The sequence below is a fragment of the Opisthocomus hoazin genome, chromosome 1 (genome assembly GCF_030867145.1).
Source record: "Opisthocomus hoazin isolate bOpiHoa1 chromosome 1, bOpiHoa1.hap1, whole genome shotgun sequence".
NCBI lineage: Eukaryota > Metazoa > Chordata > Aves > Opisthocomiformes > Opisthocomidae > Opisthocomus > Opisthocomus hoazin.
This window is the reverse complement of record NC_134414.1, coordinates 105076801-105094335: the sequence shown is the minus strand read 5'-3', so window position 1 is coordinate 105094335 and position 17535 is coordinate 105076801. Positions and strand designations below refer to the sequence as shown.

Below are 17535 nucleotides of genomic sequence, written 5' to 3'. Positions count from 1 at the left end.
TTTTTGTTGTTGTTTTGGGGTTTTTTTGGTGGTGTCTTCCCCTTCCCCCCCATAATGTGCTTTATCACCATATTAGTCAAATAGGCAGTATAGGCGGGAAAAAATTCCTTATCCGAGTGACATCTCAGCACTCCTCTGAAGGTCTGTAAGCAGTACATACCTCAAGGATATTTCCGTTTGGCTTCTTCTGTAGGACTTTCCAGAACTTTAGCACTTGGGCTTGACAGAGCTAAGGATGCAAGCGTAACTTGATTAATTTCAAGACACTTAAAGTACTTTGCTAACTTGGTGCCCTTATAACAGCATAATTACATTAAGAATAGTAATGAAGCAATTATACATAACTGCATTTTTCTATTTTAAAACAACTCGAATTGAGTGCGGTGCAGAAACGTTTGAATTAGCAGTGCCCACACTGTCATCAGCCAGGGAAACAGCAGGAGGTTCTCAGCCCGCTCAAGCTTACCAAGTTCTATCGCTTTCCAACCCCCATTAATATTTCCAGCCAGCGCTGAACAGCGTGTTCGTGCTAGCCCTAATCTGAGATGCTCTGCACCGTGTTCTCTTGGTCAGAGCGCAGGGAGCTAGCCAGAACACGCACAAAGAGGCACTTAGCGAGGCGGCTCAAATGTTGTTGTGTTAAACCCGTCAACTACAGTATTCAATCATTTATGCTTTGTATGAAACAAGCAATATTACTCCTCATGTAATCAAAGGATGCAACAAAGTAATATGAGCTGACAGCTCCCCCATAAAAAGATTTTTTCTTCTAAAGAAAGCCGCGTTGATCTTAGACCTGGAAGAACTTTTTCCTCCCCTTTCTCCTGTTATGGGAAAAGCTCTTTTTTTTTTTTTTCCCCAGTCCTTACGTAAGCAACTAATTTCTGTGAGTGCTGCTCCCAGATGGACTAAAGATCCATTCCTAGGGAGTAAGTAAAGTAGAATCAACACATCTCTTCTGGTCCAAAAAATACTGAAGCTGAACTAAAGCCTCCTGGTGGCAGATGAAGTGAATGCAGAGGGTCCTGGATGAGTCTGGTGCGCTGTTCTGGCTCTCTGCCCAACAGTAGCAAAAAAGCTGCGGGTAAGTGAATCTCAATTTTTTTCAGAGGTGTGACCCCCACTTTCCTTTTCTGCCCAAGGTACACAAAAACATTGTCCAGAGTAGGGTGCTGACATGGGCTATTACGCTTAGGGAAAACCAAGTACAGCAGAAGGCAATGGAAGCAGACGTCACAAATAAAGGCAGAAGACCCTTTTATTTCGCATAGACAAAATGCAAAGAGTGTCTCATTAAATTAATATTAAAAAAAAACAAATCAACCCCCTCACTCCACTGACACCACTCATCCTAATTAACAACAAAAAAAGAACAATCAAGGACCCATTTTCTAATTAAAAAAAAAGTGCAAACATGACGAAAGACTTTCTGTTTTTCCAAATCAATGTTCCTTTTGAATTCACAAATAGGGTGATTTTCTTTTTTTGTGATTATTTTTCACTTTTAAATCTTGTCTGATGGAACTTCCAGTTAAAATGTTTTAGTTAAGTCTCCATGCACTTCGTAGAAAATCAGTAAAAACACAAACGCTTGTGAAGATCAGAAAACTGGACTCTTTTACCCAAAAATTCAGATGTCCAGTCAGATGAAGCTCACACTCAGACAGAAAAAAAGCAAGAGAGTCTTTGCACTGTCTGTCGTTCATATTATTATTTTTTTTTTGTCAAATATTTTGGCAATCTTCTTCTTTAATTATAAATATTGGAATTCAATAAAAAAAAGGTAGCTTTCATTGGATTTTTTTTTCAGTGTAAATATTTACAGCCACTGTCCAGCCATGCTCTTTTTGTTATACCAGGGTGTAAGATTTTGCGTAGGGATTGTTTCCTTTCAAGTGGCCCCGGGAGTCCAGCAGGGATTCTTGGGAGCTGCTCATTTTTGCTGCCTGTCCTAGCTCAGCTCCTTCTCGCTGAGGTAATGTTGCCACAGCACCAGGTTGCCATGACTGTACTTCTCTTGTGGAGGATGTCTCCATGGGTATCGGCTCCAGGACGGTGGGGCGCTTCAAGGTTCGGCTTTTCTGCGGCTCCAAGCAGGCTTGCCCCAAACCGAGGTCTCTGCTCGTGCCCTGCACGCCACGGTTCAATAAAAAGTCCATCCTAAGGTAGGGTGGCAAATGCATGAGATCACCTGGGGAGGCAAAAGTGAAAAACAAGTCTTATGGTCATGCGTTGCGTTACGCTTACCCACTTGCTGGGGGAGTTGGCCTCCAAAGTGGAGTATCTGTAATCAATCCGGCTGCAGCATCTATGGTTGATATGTTGTTTGTTGGCCATTTACTGCACTGAGATCTTACAGAATCAAGGGTGATTCTGACTCAACAGACTCCCTTTGGGCAGGTCCCTACAAATTCACTGCTAACATTTGTTTTCATATAGAATGACTATAATGAGAAATGTGATGTGTTTTATAAACACTCATAGCATGGAGAAGATAAAAGACCAGGAAGTTCTTCTCAAAATTCTGAAAGAAAAGGTCTTGGTTTTCATTTGTCAAAACTTAGAAAATGTGGAGGCTCGGTAGATTTCCATTTCATATTTTCCATTTTAAATGAAAACCTTCACAACTACAATTAATGATCCCCAGTCTAGGGTAGAATGACTGACATTTAAAATATATGCATGAGCTTTAGGGCTGTAGTTTTAAGGAGATTTCTGAATAAAGCAGAAAAGCATTCTTGCCCTAATATAACTACACTTACTGGTGATCCATCATCACTGTGTTTAAACCACTAATGGTTTTCTACCACTATGGCCATCCATATGCCTCTGTTTTGTGGACACAAAACGCACTGGGGCTGGCACCCTAGCTCTTGCATCAACCGTCCTTTCTGTTCCGTGTTGTGGAGGAAACCTCTTACTCACTATTTCCCTTGATTCCTGGGCATTTCTAGGTGAGCCTGGTGACGGCCGCCTGCTCAGTCCAGAGGATTTGCAAAGGTACTGAGTTCCACCAGATGCCTTGGGCCTGCTGTCTGGAATTAGGCAGGGGTGAGTGTTACCTTCCACGTATCTGTACGTGTATGAGACCTGCTACAGAAATCAAATTGGCTTCTTTATTCCAGCCCTGCCTGTTAGGCATTTGTAGAGGTGCTTCAAGAAAATGAGGGGCAATCAAGCACATAATGACATTGTCTTCTGAATATATTTGGCGGTGTAGCCTAACATATATATGAAAAAGAAAGCACTGTTACAGGTGCATTCAAGAGCAGTATTTCCCCTGCTTTACAGACCTCTGCAGTACATAGGTTCCTTTTTATGGCTGATATCAAAACCATAGTCACATCTACAGGTGGGATGCATCCTGAATGTTTAAAGTAGAAGACTCTTGGCACTACTACACCTGTGTCTACATGAGCTATTTATGGCAGTAGAAATTAAGGTTGGCCTGTGCCAGTGGCATAAACAGTAGACCAGGAAAGCACTTCTTTGTAATAAAACAATATATAACAATTTCATTTTTCCTAACCAAGCTAAAAGCTGCCCAATGATATAAAATAAAAGAGTTCTTTTAGTTTCTCATATAAATCAAGGCACTGCAAATCTTACCTAAAAGACTAACAGCATCTGCTCTATCCATAATTTCAGGTCACAGACAGAGAATTGCTGAGAAGTTACATTTGGACAGAATCACTGTGTATTCCCACAGAAATCCCCCAGGGACTGTCTGACACCATATGTTTTATTCTAGCTACGTCTCCAACAGAGATGCACGATAGATGGTATTTAACCCCCATAGAGTAAGCTGTGCATATCTGAAGATTAGGGTGACATATGCAGCACCGGAACATTTATGTAAGTTTGGAGAGAGAGGGGGAGGTTTGTGTTTATAATCCTACTGATTGCCACTTGAAAAATGAATTTGGGTAACGTTAATTGGTTTTACTCATTTACCCTATTTTCCTACAGTACCTTTCATGCCCAACACGTTTCATGCCCTGTTTCAGCTGAGACAGCAATGTACCTGCCGCTGGGGTGCAGCAGATCAGGATGCGGACACACGATCTGGCAGGCGCAGGCAGGCGCCGACTCGCTCCCCCAACCGCAGGTGCCGTGCCAGGATGCCTGCGGGTACGTCCGTGCTGCCCGACAGCCTCGCCGCTCCCTTGCACCCAGACCCCGATCCCCACCCGCACTGGACTCCAGCGGTTTTGCTTCTGGGTTCCCTTTTGGATCGAGTCCTTCCAAAATGCAGTTGTGGGGGCAGTTTGCTCTAAAGACCATTCTCCGTGGGCTGTAGGGAGGAGACAGCCTGGAAGGGAAACACTTGGTATCACTTGCTCCCTGTGGCTGTACCTTTGGCAGCGTCGCAGGATCCTAAATGAGGAGCCTTATCACTACCCACTCCTTCCCAGTGGGGAAAGAGATGAGCACCTCCAGAGTGTGGAGCAGTTACCCATCTCTGCTAATGAAGACCCACTAATGAAGGTGGTGAGGTCCTTGGTCTGGCTGCCCCAGGTGTAGGTTATTGCTGCACAGGGCCCCAGCGGAGGCAGGCAGCGAAGCACGCCTGAGACAGCGATGGTTTCCGCAGATGGGAAAACTTTGTGCCTAGCTACAATACCAAAGCAACACCTTCCCCCTCGTCAGGGGAACTGAAGTATGTTTAGAGACTGCTGGGGTGAGGAAACAGGGTTTCTCTTGAGCTCCCATGGTTGCCCTCCATGCGACATAGTGGACCCTTGGCCCCAGCAGAAGAGGACAAATTTTCTGCGCTGAACCTCCATCTCTATTTCTAGCAACAACAGGCCTTCTCCCGAAGATGGATGTCACCCTGACACCAGCTGTGATGGGCTGCTGCCTGGTGGTGCAACACCTGCTCCTTTATTAAGACCAGCCAGGTCATTTCACACGCATTCCCTCTTACTATTCCATTTTCTGCTTTATGGTCAGCTTTCCAGGAAGGAGCCGGTGCGGAGCAGAAGCTGGAGCATGGCTCATTGGCAGTCCCCTGTGATCGTCTCGGAGAGCTGCCTCTGTATTTTAACACATCGCTGCTGCTTCTTGAGAGCGATGGATATGCTCTGACTATAAAAAAAAAAAAAAGAGTGCCGAACCTTACAAAGGTGGAGGTTGGTTTTCAAGCTGCCGTTTAGACATTTCTCATGATTATTTAAGAGCTTCAGGCTATGTAAAGAAAACATCTTTTCCTCCTTAAATCTACATAAGAAAGCATAGTCAATAAGCTGTGTAAACAATATGCAGTCATTTTTACTGTAATTTTCTAAATGTCTGGGGGCAAAGTTCCAGCAGGACTGCAGTAATGAGAAATCAGAGAGTGTAACTTGTTCTACAAAGCTGGATATGCAATGCCCAATCTCTGACATGGCTTACACAGAGCACTCATTATTTGATACGATGTACACATTTTCCGACCACAAAAAGTGCCAATGCTCCTGCTTATCCGCAAGAAGCATCTTTCCCTGCAACTGCTTATAAAACAAAGCAGATTATTAAAATCACTGGAAAAGAATAATTTTGTGAATGTAATTTTTTTTCATCGCTAGAATTGAAACGGTCTCACAGGATGAAAAAGTCTTTGATTTATAAGAACTAATATGTTTCTGACTCAGAAACAGACTTTGTAATATAACTACAGGGGTTCACTTTTGCCATTCCTACATCAATTCTGAAGATATTTTTGAAAAGATTAAAAGCCTCTTGCCATATCTATGGAGTTACTTGGAAAGACTTTGGTTCTCATCTTTCTGGATACAAGAGTATAGACATTTTTTTTGATTTCTTGCTGTTCAGATGAATGATGATCTTTTTCAGGCAAAGCATTATGAAGTTTCAGGATGGTTCATTGCCTTTGATGCTCTAATTAACTCTTTTTGGTGGTGTGTGTGCGCCTTATTAGTAATGAAAGCAAACCTTTCAAATGCATGAGCCCTGCAAATGAGCATGTTTAATAATTCATGCATTTTGGCTTAATTAGTACAAAAGACATTCTAAAGCTATAGTTTTCTGGTATATTTTTATAAAACAGAAATTTGCTGTATTTAGAAACTGAGTTTGTACACAGACAATAAATATCCAGTCAAATCTGAATATGGCAATTTAAGCCAGAGCTACCTCAGGTTTTTTTTCTGAGTGGCCAGCCCTCTAATGAATTATTTAGTACAGCACATTTAAGAAAACTTTAGCTTCAATAAATATTTATTAGCAAATGCTAAAAGTCACTTACTATGGTATTTATCATAAGCAACACATTCTACCAAAAAGGGAGGATTTTCTGAGTTAATGCAGCACTTGGCAAAAATTATTTACCCTTAGTTCAATACAACTAAGCCGATATAGAACTTTTTTGCAAAAACAATAGATATTTTTATCCTGCTTCTGGAGGTCAGCTTCAGGTGTGGACGGGTTGGAATGAATTTGACAGGCTACGTGGAGGGAAAAATATCACTGCTCATCTTTTCTGGGATTTTTTTCAAGATAGCTGTCTTGTTTGCAGCACTAAACCAGGCTGAGATGCATTCCTTTCTCCTCAAAGTTTCACTTTGTACCTTCATCTAGCTTTCAAATGCCAGAGTTTTTGCTTCCATCTACTCCTGAAAAATCTAAGAATTTGTGCTATATTCAACACAAAGATCCTCACAGACTGCAAAAAAATGTACTCCTACCAGGTTGTCACATGATAGCTGTATGCATTTTCTCATGAATCATAACTTCCACTAAACCAAAAAGCAATTTGTCTTCACAATGCTCCAGCACAGATACCCTCAGTGATGATGACTGCCTGATGATTTTCAAGTTTTCGTTGCTCTGTGAAGGAAAATCCATGCTATTTGAAAGATTAGTTTAGAAAAGTTTATAAAATAGGACTGGTGACTATGACAGGATATTTTATTTACCAAAAGTAAGAATAAGTCTGGGTGAAAAGGGCATTCACACAGCTTACTTCAATAGGCGAGTCAGTAAAATAAGCTCTTAAAGATCTCTCTGGCCTGATCTCACGGGATCAGAGATCATGCCAGAACCGCATGCATACAGCTCTGTTAGCAAGTGTAAGGTGCCTTGCTGGCGTAGTTACGTTGATTTGGGACCCAATTATACAACTATTTGTGACACGGTGCAGTGCTGGAGGGTGTGCAAGTGCAGGCGAAGACGGAGTACCACTGCGTTGGGCATCTCTGCGTTTGTCCTGAGTTTGGCAGGGGAAGCACTGATGGGATATTGTGTTTTCCTTTGAGAGGAAGAGAGGGACCCAGAGCTGCTGACAGATAGCTTAAAAGTCAGGTTTATGCTGATTAAAAAGTTTAGTGGAGCTTCCCAGCTCACTAGCACAGTAAATAAATCAGTGAAGCCTTTGTTGATTCTCACAGGCTGTTTTTCAGGAAAAAGACTACTGATAGGAAAAGCTTATGTTAGAAACAAGGAAAGGATGGAAGGTTTGCAAGTCCAAGGAGAGAGGTTTGATGAAAAAAAGAGCACAAGCAATGTTCAGAGATCTTTGTCACTTCAAAAACTGACGCACCATTAAAAGCTAGAAGGCAAAGCTTTCTCAGCAGCAGCTTGATCTGAAGCCGGACTGATAACAGCAGTGCCAGTTCTTACAATTGCTGCTGTCACTGAAACCAGCTGGTTCTCCCCCACCATCCATCTTCTGTCCATGTATCCTGCAGATACATGCAAATGGAACCCACAGAACGGTCTGCACCACGTTGCAATCGTTCCCACACCAACAGGCTAAGAGTCAGACCCACAAGACTTGCAGCACACTGCAACGTGAGATATAAATGAGCTCAAAGAGCGAGAAAGCCAACTCTTTGGTTACCTTGATCCTGTGTCCTGCTCAGCCAAGCAAGGGGGTAAAGAGGGTCAGTCCTGCACCTCCTCACTTGGCTGACGCAGGTTTTAGCCTGGAGGTGCCTCCGTGAAGAGCTCAGCACTGGCTCTACCATCCTGCCCTGCTAGCCGGAAAAGTGACGGGCTCCGAAGGGAAGCAAGGGGATTCCTTCCAGACACAGAGTCCTTCCTGCCCCGAAGTAGGGAGGTGAGCAGCTGCTCCCAGCACCCAGCTGAACTTCGTGGTGCCTCCCTTGACTCAGTATCCAGCTGAAGGGTCAGGGGATACTTCTTGGAAACTTCTCGTTAATGAAACAAAGAGAACCAAAGCATTAGGCAGGCTTTAACTTATGCCTGTGTTTGGGTGTTTGTTTTTTTTCCTCCCAGGACCTGTTCACTGTGGAACTGCCTTCCCAATGCTCTTTGTTTAATAATTATTATTTTCTTGTAAATGATGCAGTGAAATGTCGCAACTGAACAATAAAAAATTTCTGAAGGATGCTTTGGATAACAAGGCTCCACTTTCTAGAGCCCATATTGATCAGTAATGGAAACGGAGGTGAAATTTCCCCATGCAAATTACTGACTGCTCGAATGAATGGAAAACTCAGCTTGTTCTCGGTCAGCAGGAGCACACTGTTAGCAAGATCAGGAGCTCACAGACTCCTTCTGAGCCTACTTTTTCAGTAAAACGCCTGGATTTAATAATTTTGCAGCCCTCTAAGGTCATCCAGAATAAAAAGCAGTAGCTCCAAATACTCTTTTAAATTACAGGCTTAGGGAGCAGCCAAGCAGCAGAAGGGCAGAAGAAGGAGGGAGGTGGCAGGGCACAGCTTTCTGGTTAGTGAAGAAGCTGCTGTGAGAGCAGGCAGGCGCTCTTCCCTTCTTCAGAGTAGCTTCAACCTCTGCTCCGCTGCCCAAGAAAAATGATCGAAGTGCTTGGCGTTTGGGGCAAACTTTTAAACTGACTGAATGCCTAACATTGGACAAGGACAACAAGGGGTCTGGACGCATTTCAGCTGCTCACCTGCCCTTCATGGCTTTGTAACTCACACCACTGCGTCTTTGGGGCTTCTCACAGTCTTTTGGCAGATGACACAAAATCACATCTTTACACTTTTCGTGTTTGTGATCACATAGATAGGAAACAGCCAAAACACTTTAGAAAAATATGCCAACATTCCCATTTCCAGATGAAGAAATCGGTACTCCCTAGCACCCCTGCAAGGCTATACTTTACAACCAGTGAGTTTCGTTTTTCTTTCTCCATGAAAACTGCACCCTCACAGATAATTTGAAGATCTATAACACCCAGTTAAACACTGCATGTTGCAGTCTGCTAAATATGACATTTTCAAAATAGCATTAAAACTACCAGCTATGTTTCACACAACAAAATAAAACGAACAGTTGCTGTTGACTACAATCACTGGAGTTACCTCTTAAGAAACACTAGGGTATCAGTAAAACTGTAGCTCAGGAGCCAAATTTGCTACTGGTATAAATCAGAGTAGCTATATTGATTTCAGCAAGACTATAAATTGATTTATACTTACTGGAGATTAGGTTTAAGTAACTGAAAATAAGGATTCCAACTAATATGGATCATTTTTTTTTGAAGATGATTCATTTTGTTCTTTAGATTTAAGCCTTCTAATTCCAAGAAAAAGTCATTAATCAATGTGTCTTAAAGCAAAAACATGACTGCCATAGTTTAACTGAGACCATACATCTGTAATACACCAACGTAACACACTGTGCATCTGTCTAACTGAATGCCAGGGGACTTGGTAATCTCGTTGTTGCCTACTGAAAGGTCTAATGAAACAGGAAATGAAGCTCATTTTTGGGTTGTATTTCTCTAAGCAGAAATTTGGTCTTTCATACAGCACTGCACTTTTAAAAGACCTGTCAGATGCTTTGTAACTTTCACAAGTAACTTTAAGGAGAACTGATGTATTTTTCAGGGCCTTTCTGCTACTGAGCTGGTGGTGTAAGGAAGTAAAAATTCATCAGCTCCAGGGGCCAGATAGATTTAGACCCTATGGAGATGATGTGGATCTTTGGCCTTACAGGGCTGGTGCACCTCCAGGACTGAGGTCTTCCTGTTTCGATTTAATGCAATGTCCAAGTTATAAAAACTTGTAAAAGGGACCTCACCATGTAAAGCAATATGCACTCTGAAACTAAAGCCAGAAAAATTGTCAATAAATAATGAAATGGTGATAGAAAAGTAAAGCATGGGAGCTCTCCGGTCATATCTTCACCTTGTCACGCAAGCTGCTACATACATTATTAAGGATGCTCTGAGACAGCCCTCTCCTGCCCACTGGCTGAACTAGGAAAGCCGTGCTGAAGCCCTAGCTCAGGTAGCTCTAGTTAGCTACACTGGAGTTTTAAAAGTTTGCTAATCCTGGGTGCAGTGAACGGAAACTGCTCAACTATATATCACTTCAGTTGAGGGTTAAATCTATCATGACTCCATGGAAACTGGCATCCTTCAAGAGTTTATTCCTGGGGTATCTTGGGAGCCCAGATTCCGCACAGAGGCTGGAGAAGTGAGGATTTTGAACTGTACTTATGGTTCACTGAAATCAGTGGGAGCCACTCTGTTGACCTCAACAGGCTCTGCACCGTGCGCATGAATTCACAGCTAAATCTGACCGTGCCAAGGCGATGGGTGAGCATAATGCTCTACTAATAGTTATGGGGAGATCAGCCTACCACAAGGAAACCAATATTAGCACTGCCCTGCTGCTCTGCTGAAGACATATTCATGGACGAATGACTGTAACTCAGTCTCCACATGTCCATCAGTTTGAATCACCCGAGTGACGCTGACGAGGTGCATCATTGCATTTTTGTTAATGAATCCACTGGGACCAGAAGTTCAGCTCTCACATTTAAATTAAGGTTGCTGGCATGGAAAGGTGAACATTACTGAAATACATCCACATGTACATACAGCTATGCCTTAAAGGCCAGCATATAAAGAAGCTCTTCCATGGATGGCAAAGACTATCACTACAATCAGATTAAGACTGTACTGTTGAAACAAAAGTTTGTTTCTCCAGTGATACCAGTTTCTACTTCACTTTCAAAAAATAGCACCAGTGTGGCCTTTCTTGCTGGTAAGATTTGTTTTACATTTTCAAATGGCTATAGATCTCAAATTACATTAGGATTCTCTTGGCACAGGGGAAATTAGCAGAGCCTGCTGTGTGTGAAGTCAGTTAAATCAGCAACAGCTGTAAATGACTGCAAGAACCTTACAGCAAGGCTAGATCAGTTCTCGTCTGTATGGAAATAGCTGCTTCTGGTTACCTTAGGCTGGCTGAAAGCCCACCCAAAAATCACACACACTGTGTCTCAACACTATCAAGGTGAAATACTTTGACGTTTTCAAAATTAAAACGGCGCGAGCAGGCCAAATCTAGTTTTTGTAGAAGTGAGGTTTAAAATGCGGACTTTTAACAGAACATCTCTAAAAATCTGTTACTGTAATTGAAGTGGGCATAGCATCTTTGGTTTGATTTGAAACATTTCCTACTAGTTTTAGAAATTCAGCACTTCATTTATGACTGTAAGAACATGAAAGCAGCAAATTTTACTGATAAATGTAATCCCTGCTTTAGGCATAAAACTCTTCACTAACCAGAGTTGAAACTGATGTCTCCAAACCTACAGAAAACATGGGTAGTCTGTTTTAATAGTTGCAGCTGATGAATAAAAAGACTATGAAGCAAATAATCTGCTTTAGAAAAAATAGTTAGATTAAAATTTTAAAAAAATCACTTTTAATAATAATTATTTTGCTGGTAATAAAAAGAGAGGAAGTGGGTATTCTTACAAGGGGTTTTCCCTTAACATGCAACTTTTAATCTAGAAGAAAGCAAAAAAAATCCAATAGTATTGCAAACCAGCACAGTTTGAGATACTGTATTTTTCTAAAGTCATTGTTAATTTTCAAATCATAGTAACAAATAAATGAGATAGCAACAAGAAAACGTAATTGTGCTGCTACAAACTCCTTCTAGAGTCCTTGAGGAACTGGCACCAGTTGTCTCCTTTAATAAAAAAAATCAAACAAATGATCCTAACACCAATATCAGCGATTCATAGATGACAGTTGTAAAAATTAATTACTTTTCTCATCAATGAATTGAATTTAGCTTTCAGGCATTTTGTACACTACCTAAAATGGAATTTTCCCATTGCAGTTGCACAGAAGCATTGCATTTGTAACCAAACAGTTGTCCTATTTAAACTCATGATTCTCACTGATATAGTTTTCCTTTCTGATCTTGTAACATTTTATCTTCTGGTCTGAACCTGGTCTTATTGTACATTTTTATTGTACTAAAAGGTTAAAAAAAACCCTTGTAGTGTGAACCTTCCTTTCTGTAAATTCATCAGAAAAATAATGCAAGCCAATGATTTCAAGCATGTAGTCATGTCAAGTTAAATGCGGAATTAAATGGCTTTCATCCCTGCAGAACATTCACCTTTTCACAGCAGAAGGAGAAAAAGCTCCTGATATTCTGCAGAAATAAAACGTGAGACAGGATGAAGACAATTTACTCTCATCACCAATGTGTCATTTCTACGATAAGAAGCAAATGGCACAGTCTGTCTCTTTGTGACAGGTTCCTAGTTTTCCAACAGAGCAATATAAAATAAAAAGAATGTGTTCCAGGCACACGAAAATTTAATATAGAAACATTAGGGATGCTCTTCTATGGGAGTAATTTCAGAGTATGTCACATATGTGCAAGCAAGTATACATCAAAGTAAATTAACACACATTTTATGAGTATTTACTACAGTTAAAAACATAGGCAAGAAGCTATTTTTCACACTTACAACTGTACTGCCTATCTTGCTGTTTTCCCACCTGCCTATTTGGATTTGTCTCCTTATGCAGTTTTCTCACAACTGAACCATGGTTGCCAGTTGTGGAGTCAGGATGATGATTTCTTCTTTCAATATACACACCATATAAGTTGTGCATATACATATATATTTATATGTATATGTTATATTGTACTTGAAAAGAGACAGTCCAAGTGTAGAACTAAAAAAGAAAATAATTAATATGTTATTCTTTTCTTACTTTGCTGCAGGATTTCTGAACAAAAAAGGTCAAACCTAGATTCCTCCATATCTTCCAGAAATCCAGTTTTGGATCTGAAAATTGTGGAACTGTACAATTCTATTTTCAGTCAATGTAGAATAATATAAAAGGCATGGGGAAAGGAGGCAAAAGGTGAGCTGAAGGCCCTAAGTCAAGAGGCCCAGCCATTACCGAATCTCCAGTGGCCAAATTTGTATTGGATTCCGTTACTGCTGCAGCTTATAGAGGGTTGTCAGAAACTTTTCCATAGAAAACAAGTCTCTAAATAGACTCCATCACTATGTCACACTTGTCTGCAGTGGCAGAAGAGGGAAATAACTCCTTCACCCTTGAACTCACAGATCAGTGGAAAAGAGTTCACATCTTTCTATCTCAAGTTACAGGGCTCACATTGGAAATATAGTGTGCTTTCTATTACTGCGTAGTTCATATTTTCCTTGTTGTGCTAAGCTGCTTATTTTTAGCTGTAGTGACTGAATACTGGAAAAGAAGGTTTGTGTCTTGACTTGCATGTTTATAACAACATTTATGCACTCCAGGTGATGTCCAGCCTCTATTTTAAGGGATCCTTGTAAACAATTATTTAATTAAATCTTCTGTAGCTTAAGGCTTATCTACAAACTAAGACTTTGCAGTCCAAGTCTGCAGGATTAGTCAAAGCAGCACGAAATTTGCAAATTGGGTCATGAATGCTAATTAAGGCATCTTAAATACTGAAAGAACTTGATAATTCAGCAAAGCTTCAGAGGTTAGACCAGTGTTCATGTCTTTTCTAGTAAATATGCAGTAGGCTTAGGGTTAGACTCAGGCTGCTTGACTTAGGTGCCTAACTGAAAAACTCAGACCAAAGAAGTGTCCATGCTTGCTTACTGAGAGCTTGGCTGAGAGCAGGCCTGTCCTGTCCTCCGGCTTCTGTGAGAAGGAGGTGGCTGCCGGCCAGATCTCCTCCTCTGGGATGCAGAGGCCGAGCGGGAGTGCTGGCAGACAGAGGATGGAGCTCTGCCCTCGGGCATCAACCAGCAGTGCAAGGACAGCAAGGGGGGAATGCTTCCAGTGGAGCAGGGACTTAGCAAACTGGTGTTCCTGCTTTGCGCAGGTGTAGGGACCGAGTAGAGCACTCAGCATCCCTATGGACAAATGGGGTGTTCTCACCATCTTCATGGCTGTGAGATCAGTCTTAGGAAAATGTGTTTTTTTTCAGAGCTTGCCTGGCTGCAACTACCTTCTCTCCCTACCCACATGCAAGTTTCTTTCCAAACTGACTCCTTTCATCAGCTGAAAGTTTGTAGCGGATGATCTGAAGTAAAAAATCTTGGGATGCTTTATGCTTTAAACGGATTTCAAAATCTCCTACTCTGATCTATCCAGTGAATGACATCTCTTCTCTGGAAGATGCTTTTAGTCCTTCAGGGTTTATATATTAATGAGATCTCCAAAGGGGCAAGGAGACGGGATCGTCAAAATGTGCTTGCACTTGTTTTGTGCCATCAGGTAGACAAGATTCTGCATGGTCCAAGCCAAGCTAACCCTTGAGGATAATGTCATATATTTGAAGAGGTTCTTTTTAGTGCTGATTAGTGTCAGAGAAAAGTATAATCTGGGGGTCTCAGTTTTGCAGTACTGCTGTGAAAGGGAGGTGTCTGCAAATAGGAAGAGACCTGATGAAAACATTCCAGATATTTCCTGTTAGTGCACCGGTCAGATACTATTTCTTCCAAGCATGAATTCCATTGCCAGAGGATGCAAATAAATGGTCTGTCCACAAAAAAATGGAACAAGTAGCACTTGGGAAACACAGAAGTATCAAAGTATTTCCCAGTTAATAGCTGTTCTTTTCTCAAGCACAGTAATTTAGGAGTAAAGAGAGGAAAAAACCCGAGAGGCTTTTTGGCTGAGGCTATTATCGAGATTTAAAATTATAATAATGTGAATCTATTTTTAATAAACTGCTACTGCAATGTTTATAGCAGTTAAGAATAATTGTTATGATAACTCAATTTGTGGTTAATATTTTTAAAACAGAAAAGTGAAACATTATTATAAAACTTTTTTCAACCTCCACAATTATCTTCCACCTTTTTACATTGCAGACTCTTTGGTGGCACAGTGGGAGATAGGAAGAGAGTTTATTTCTTCCCAGTTTCTGTCCCACCCAGTTTCTGAATGCAAGATTTGAATGACAACTTTCGAAGCTGAAGGACTGACTCATTTGTCAACCTCCCAGGTAAACTTTGGATAACAATTGTCAACATTTCTGAATATTAAGATGAAGAAGTGCCTCAGTTTTGATCCGGAAGGACTTAGTATGCTGTTGAGATGATTGTCCATTATGCCTGCTCCTTGAGGACCTTGCTAACCGAACTTCTAGATACTGACAACTGTGGGGAGAAGAACAGTCATCATAATCCCAGACTTCTGGGAGTTTTGATGCAGAGAAAGATGCAATGCTAACAATGTATTGACATCATTTTTATACCATGAAGAATATTAGAACTGCACAGACGTTAGGAATTGAAGACTCGCTTTTCTAAAGGACTTGATTTATCCCAGGTGTTTAAAATACTGCTGTGCTGTCTCTACTGCTTCAGTTTTCCCCTTTAATGTTCATCCTGGGACACGGGAATATTCTGACTGTTTACAGAGAATTGTCACCATCTGCAGCGGGTCACCTTCAAGGCCTGGGCAGATTAGGTCTGCCCGCTCTGCAAAGTCCACAAAAACCCATGTGCAGGTCTGCATCCATCCTTTCATTTTTGGAAGCTATGCAGAAGCTGTTGTTAAGCAGCAGTTTCTGTTTGTTCGGTGGTTTATAATGTGTTACTACAAAAGAAAACGTAGTGATGCTATTGTTAACATTGAAGCAAAACCTACAAATAATCTCATCTTTTTCCAAAAATCTATCTATGGAGTTGTGAAGATCGGAACGCAAGGATGCATAAGACTTGTTTCAAAACACTGACTGTAGGGATTAATAAAAAAATCTTACTTCACTCTTCTGTTTCCTGTAGGTATGACTTTTGAAAAGATTAAGAAAAATGCAGCTCTTAAAATATTTTTATTGAAGACTGTTTAATAACACCTTTTCTATATAATTGAAAGTTTTGGCCTGGTGTCAAGACAACGATGCAGAAAACATCTACAACTGCTTGTACAGATGACTAGAAGTAGCATCACGTCTAAGAACGATGATTGATGTTCAAAGATCACCTCCTCCAAGCTCAATGAACAGAAACTCAGGCAAAATAGGCAGAAAGCATACATGAATGAACAAGGAGTTCCTAGCAAAACTCAAAGAGGGAGTACACAAAGGGTGGAAGCAGAAACATGTAACCTGGAGGGAATACAGAGACACTGTCCAAGCATGCAGAAGTGTGGTTAGGAAAGTCAAAGCCCAGCTGGAGTTGAATGTGGCCAGGGTTGTCATGGACAACAAGAAAGGTTTCTATAAGTGTACAGGTGACAAAAGGAAGGCCAAGGAAAATGTGGCCCTGCTGCTGAATGGAGGAGGGAAGTGGTGCCCAGCAACAGGACAAGGGGCAACGGGCACAAACTGAAGCATAGGAAGTTCCATCTGAACATGAGGAAGAACTTCTTCCCTCTGAGGGTGACGGAGCACTGGAACAGGCTGCCCAGGGAGGTTGTGGAGTCTCCTTCTCTGGAGATACTCAAGACCCACCTGGACAAGGTCCTGTGCAGCCTGCTATAGGTGACCCTGCTTTGGCAGGGGGGTTGGACTAGATGACCCACAGAGGTCCCTTCCAACCCCTAACATTCTGTGATTCTGTGATTCTGTGAAACAGGACATGGAAAATGCTGAGCTATTGAATGCCTTATTTGCCTCGGTCTTTACTAGTAAGACCAGCCTTCAGGAATCCCAGGTCCGAGAGATCAGTGGAGGAATCTGGAGAAAGGAAGACTTACCCTTGGTGGACAAGGATCAGGTCAGGGAATACTTAAGCAAACTGGACATATGTAAATCAATGGGCCTTGATGGGATGCACCAAGAAGTGCTGAGGGAACTGGTAGATGTCATTGTGAGGCCACTCTCAATAATCTTTGATAGAACATGGTGGTTGGGAAAAGTGCCTGAAGACTGGAAGACAGCAAACGGCACTCCCATCTTCAAAAAGGACAAGAAGGAGGACCCAGGAACCTACATGCCATTCAGTCTCATCTCCATCCCTGGGAAGATGGTGGAGCAGCTAATCCTGGAAACCGTTTCCAGGCACATGATGAACAAGGTGATCAAGAGTAGTCTGCATGGATTCACCAAGGAAGTCATGTTTGGCCAACATGATAACCTTCTGTGATAAAACGACTGGCTTGGTATCTGAGTGGAAGTCTGTGGGTATTGCGTACCTTGACTTTAGAAAGGCTTTCGACACTGTCTCTTGTAAGATCCTCATGGAGAAGCTAACGAATTATGGGCTGCATGAACTGACAGTGAGGTGGGCTGAAAACTGGATGAACAGCCGGGTCCAGGGGATGAAGTAGCACAAAGTCTAGTTGGAGGCCAGTAACTAGAGGTATAACACAGGGGTCAATACTGG

The 17535-nt window shown here is 41.7% G+C and overlaps 1 protein-coding gene across 4 annotated transcripts in view; it reads right to left on the bottom strand.

Moving 5' to 3' along the window:
• Positions 1-291: 291 nt before the first annotated feature.
• The window catches only part of DSCAM (DS cell adhesion molecule), a 509926-nt gene continuing 492682 nt past the window's right edge, over positions 292-17535 (bottom strand). For all 4 annotated transcript variants that reach the window (XM_075431726.1, XM_075431749.1, XM_075431732.1 and 1 more), the window contains exon 33: positions 292-2191. In XM_075431726.1, coding sequence (XP_075287841.1) covers positions 1851-2191 — 341 coding nt within the window. In that variant the 3' untranslated portion in view covers positions 292-1850. The remainder of the gene's footprint in view (positions 2192-17535) is intronic.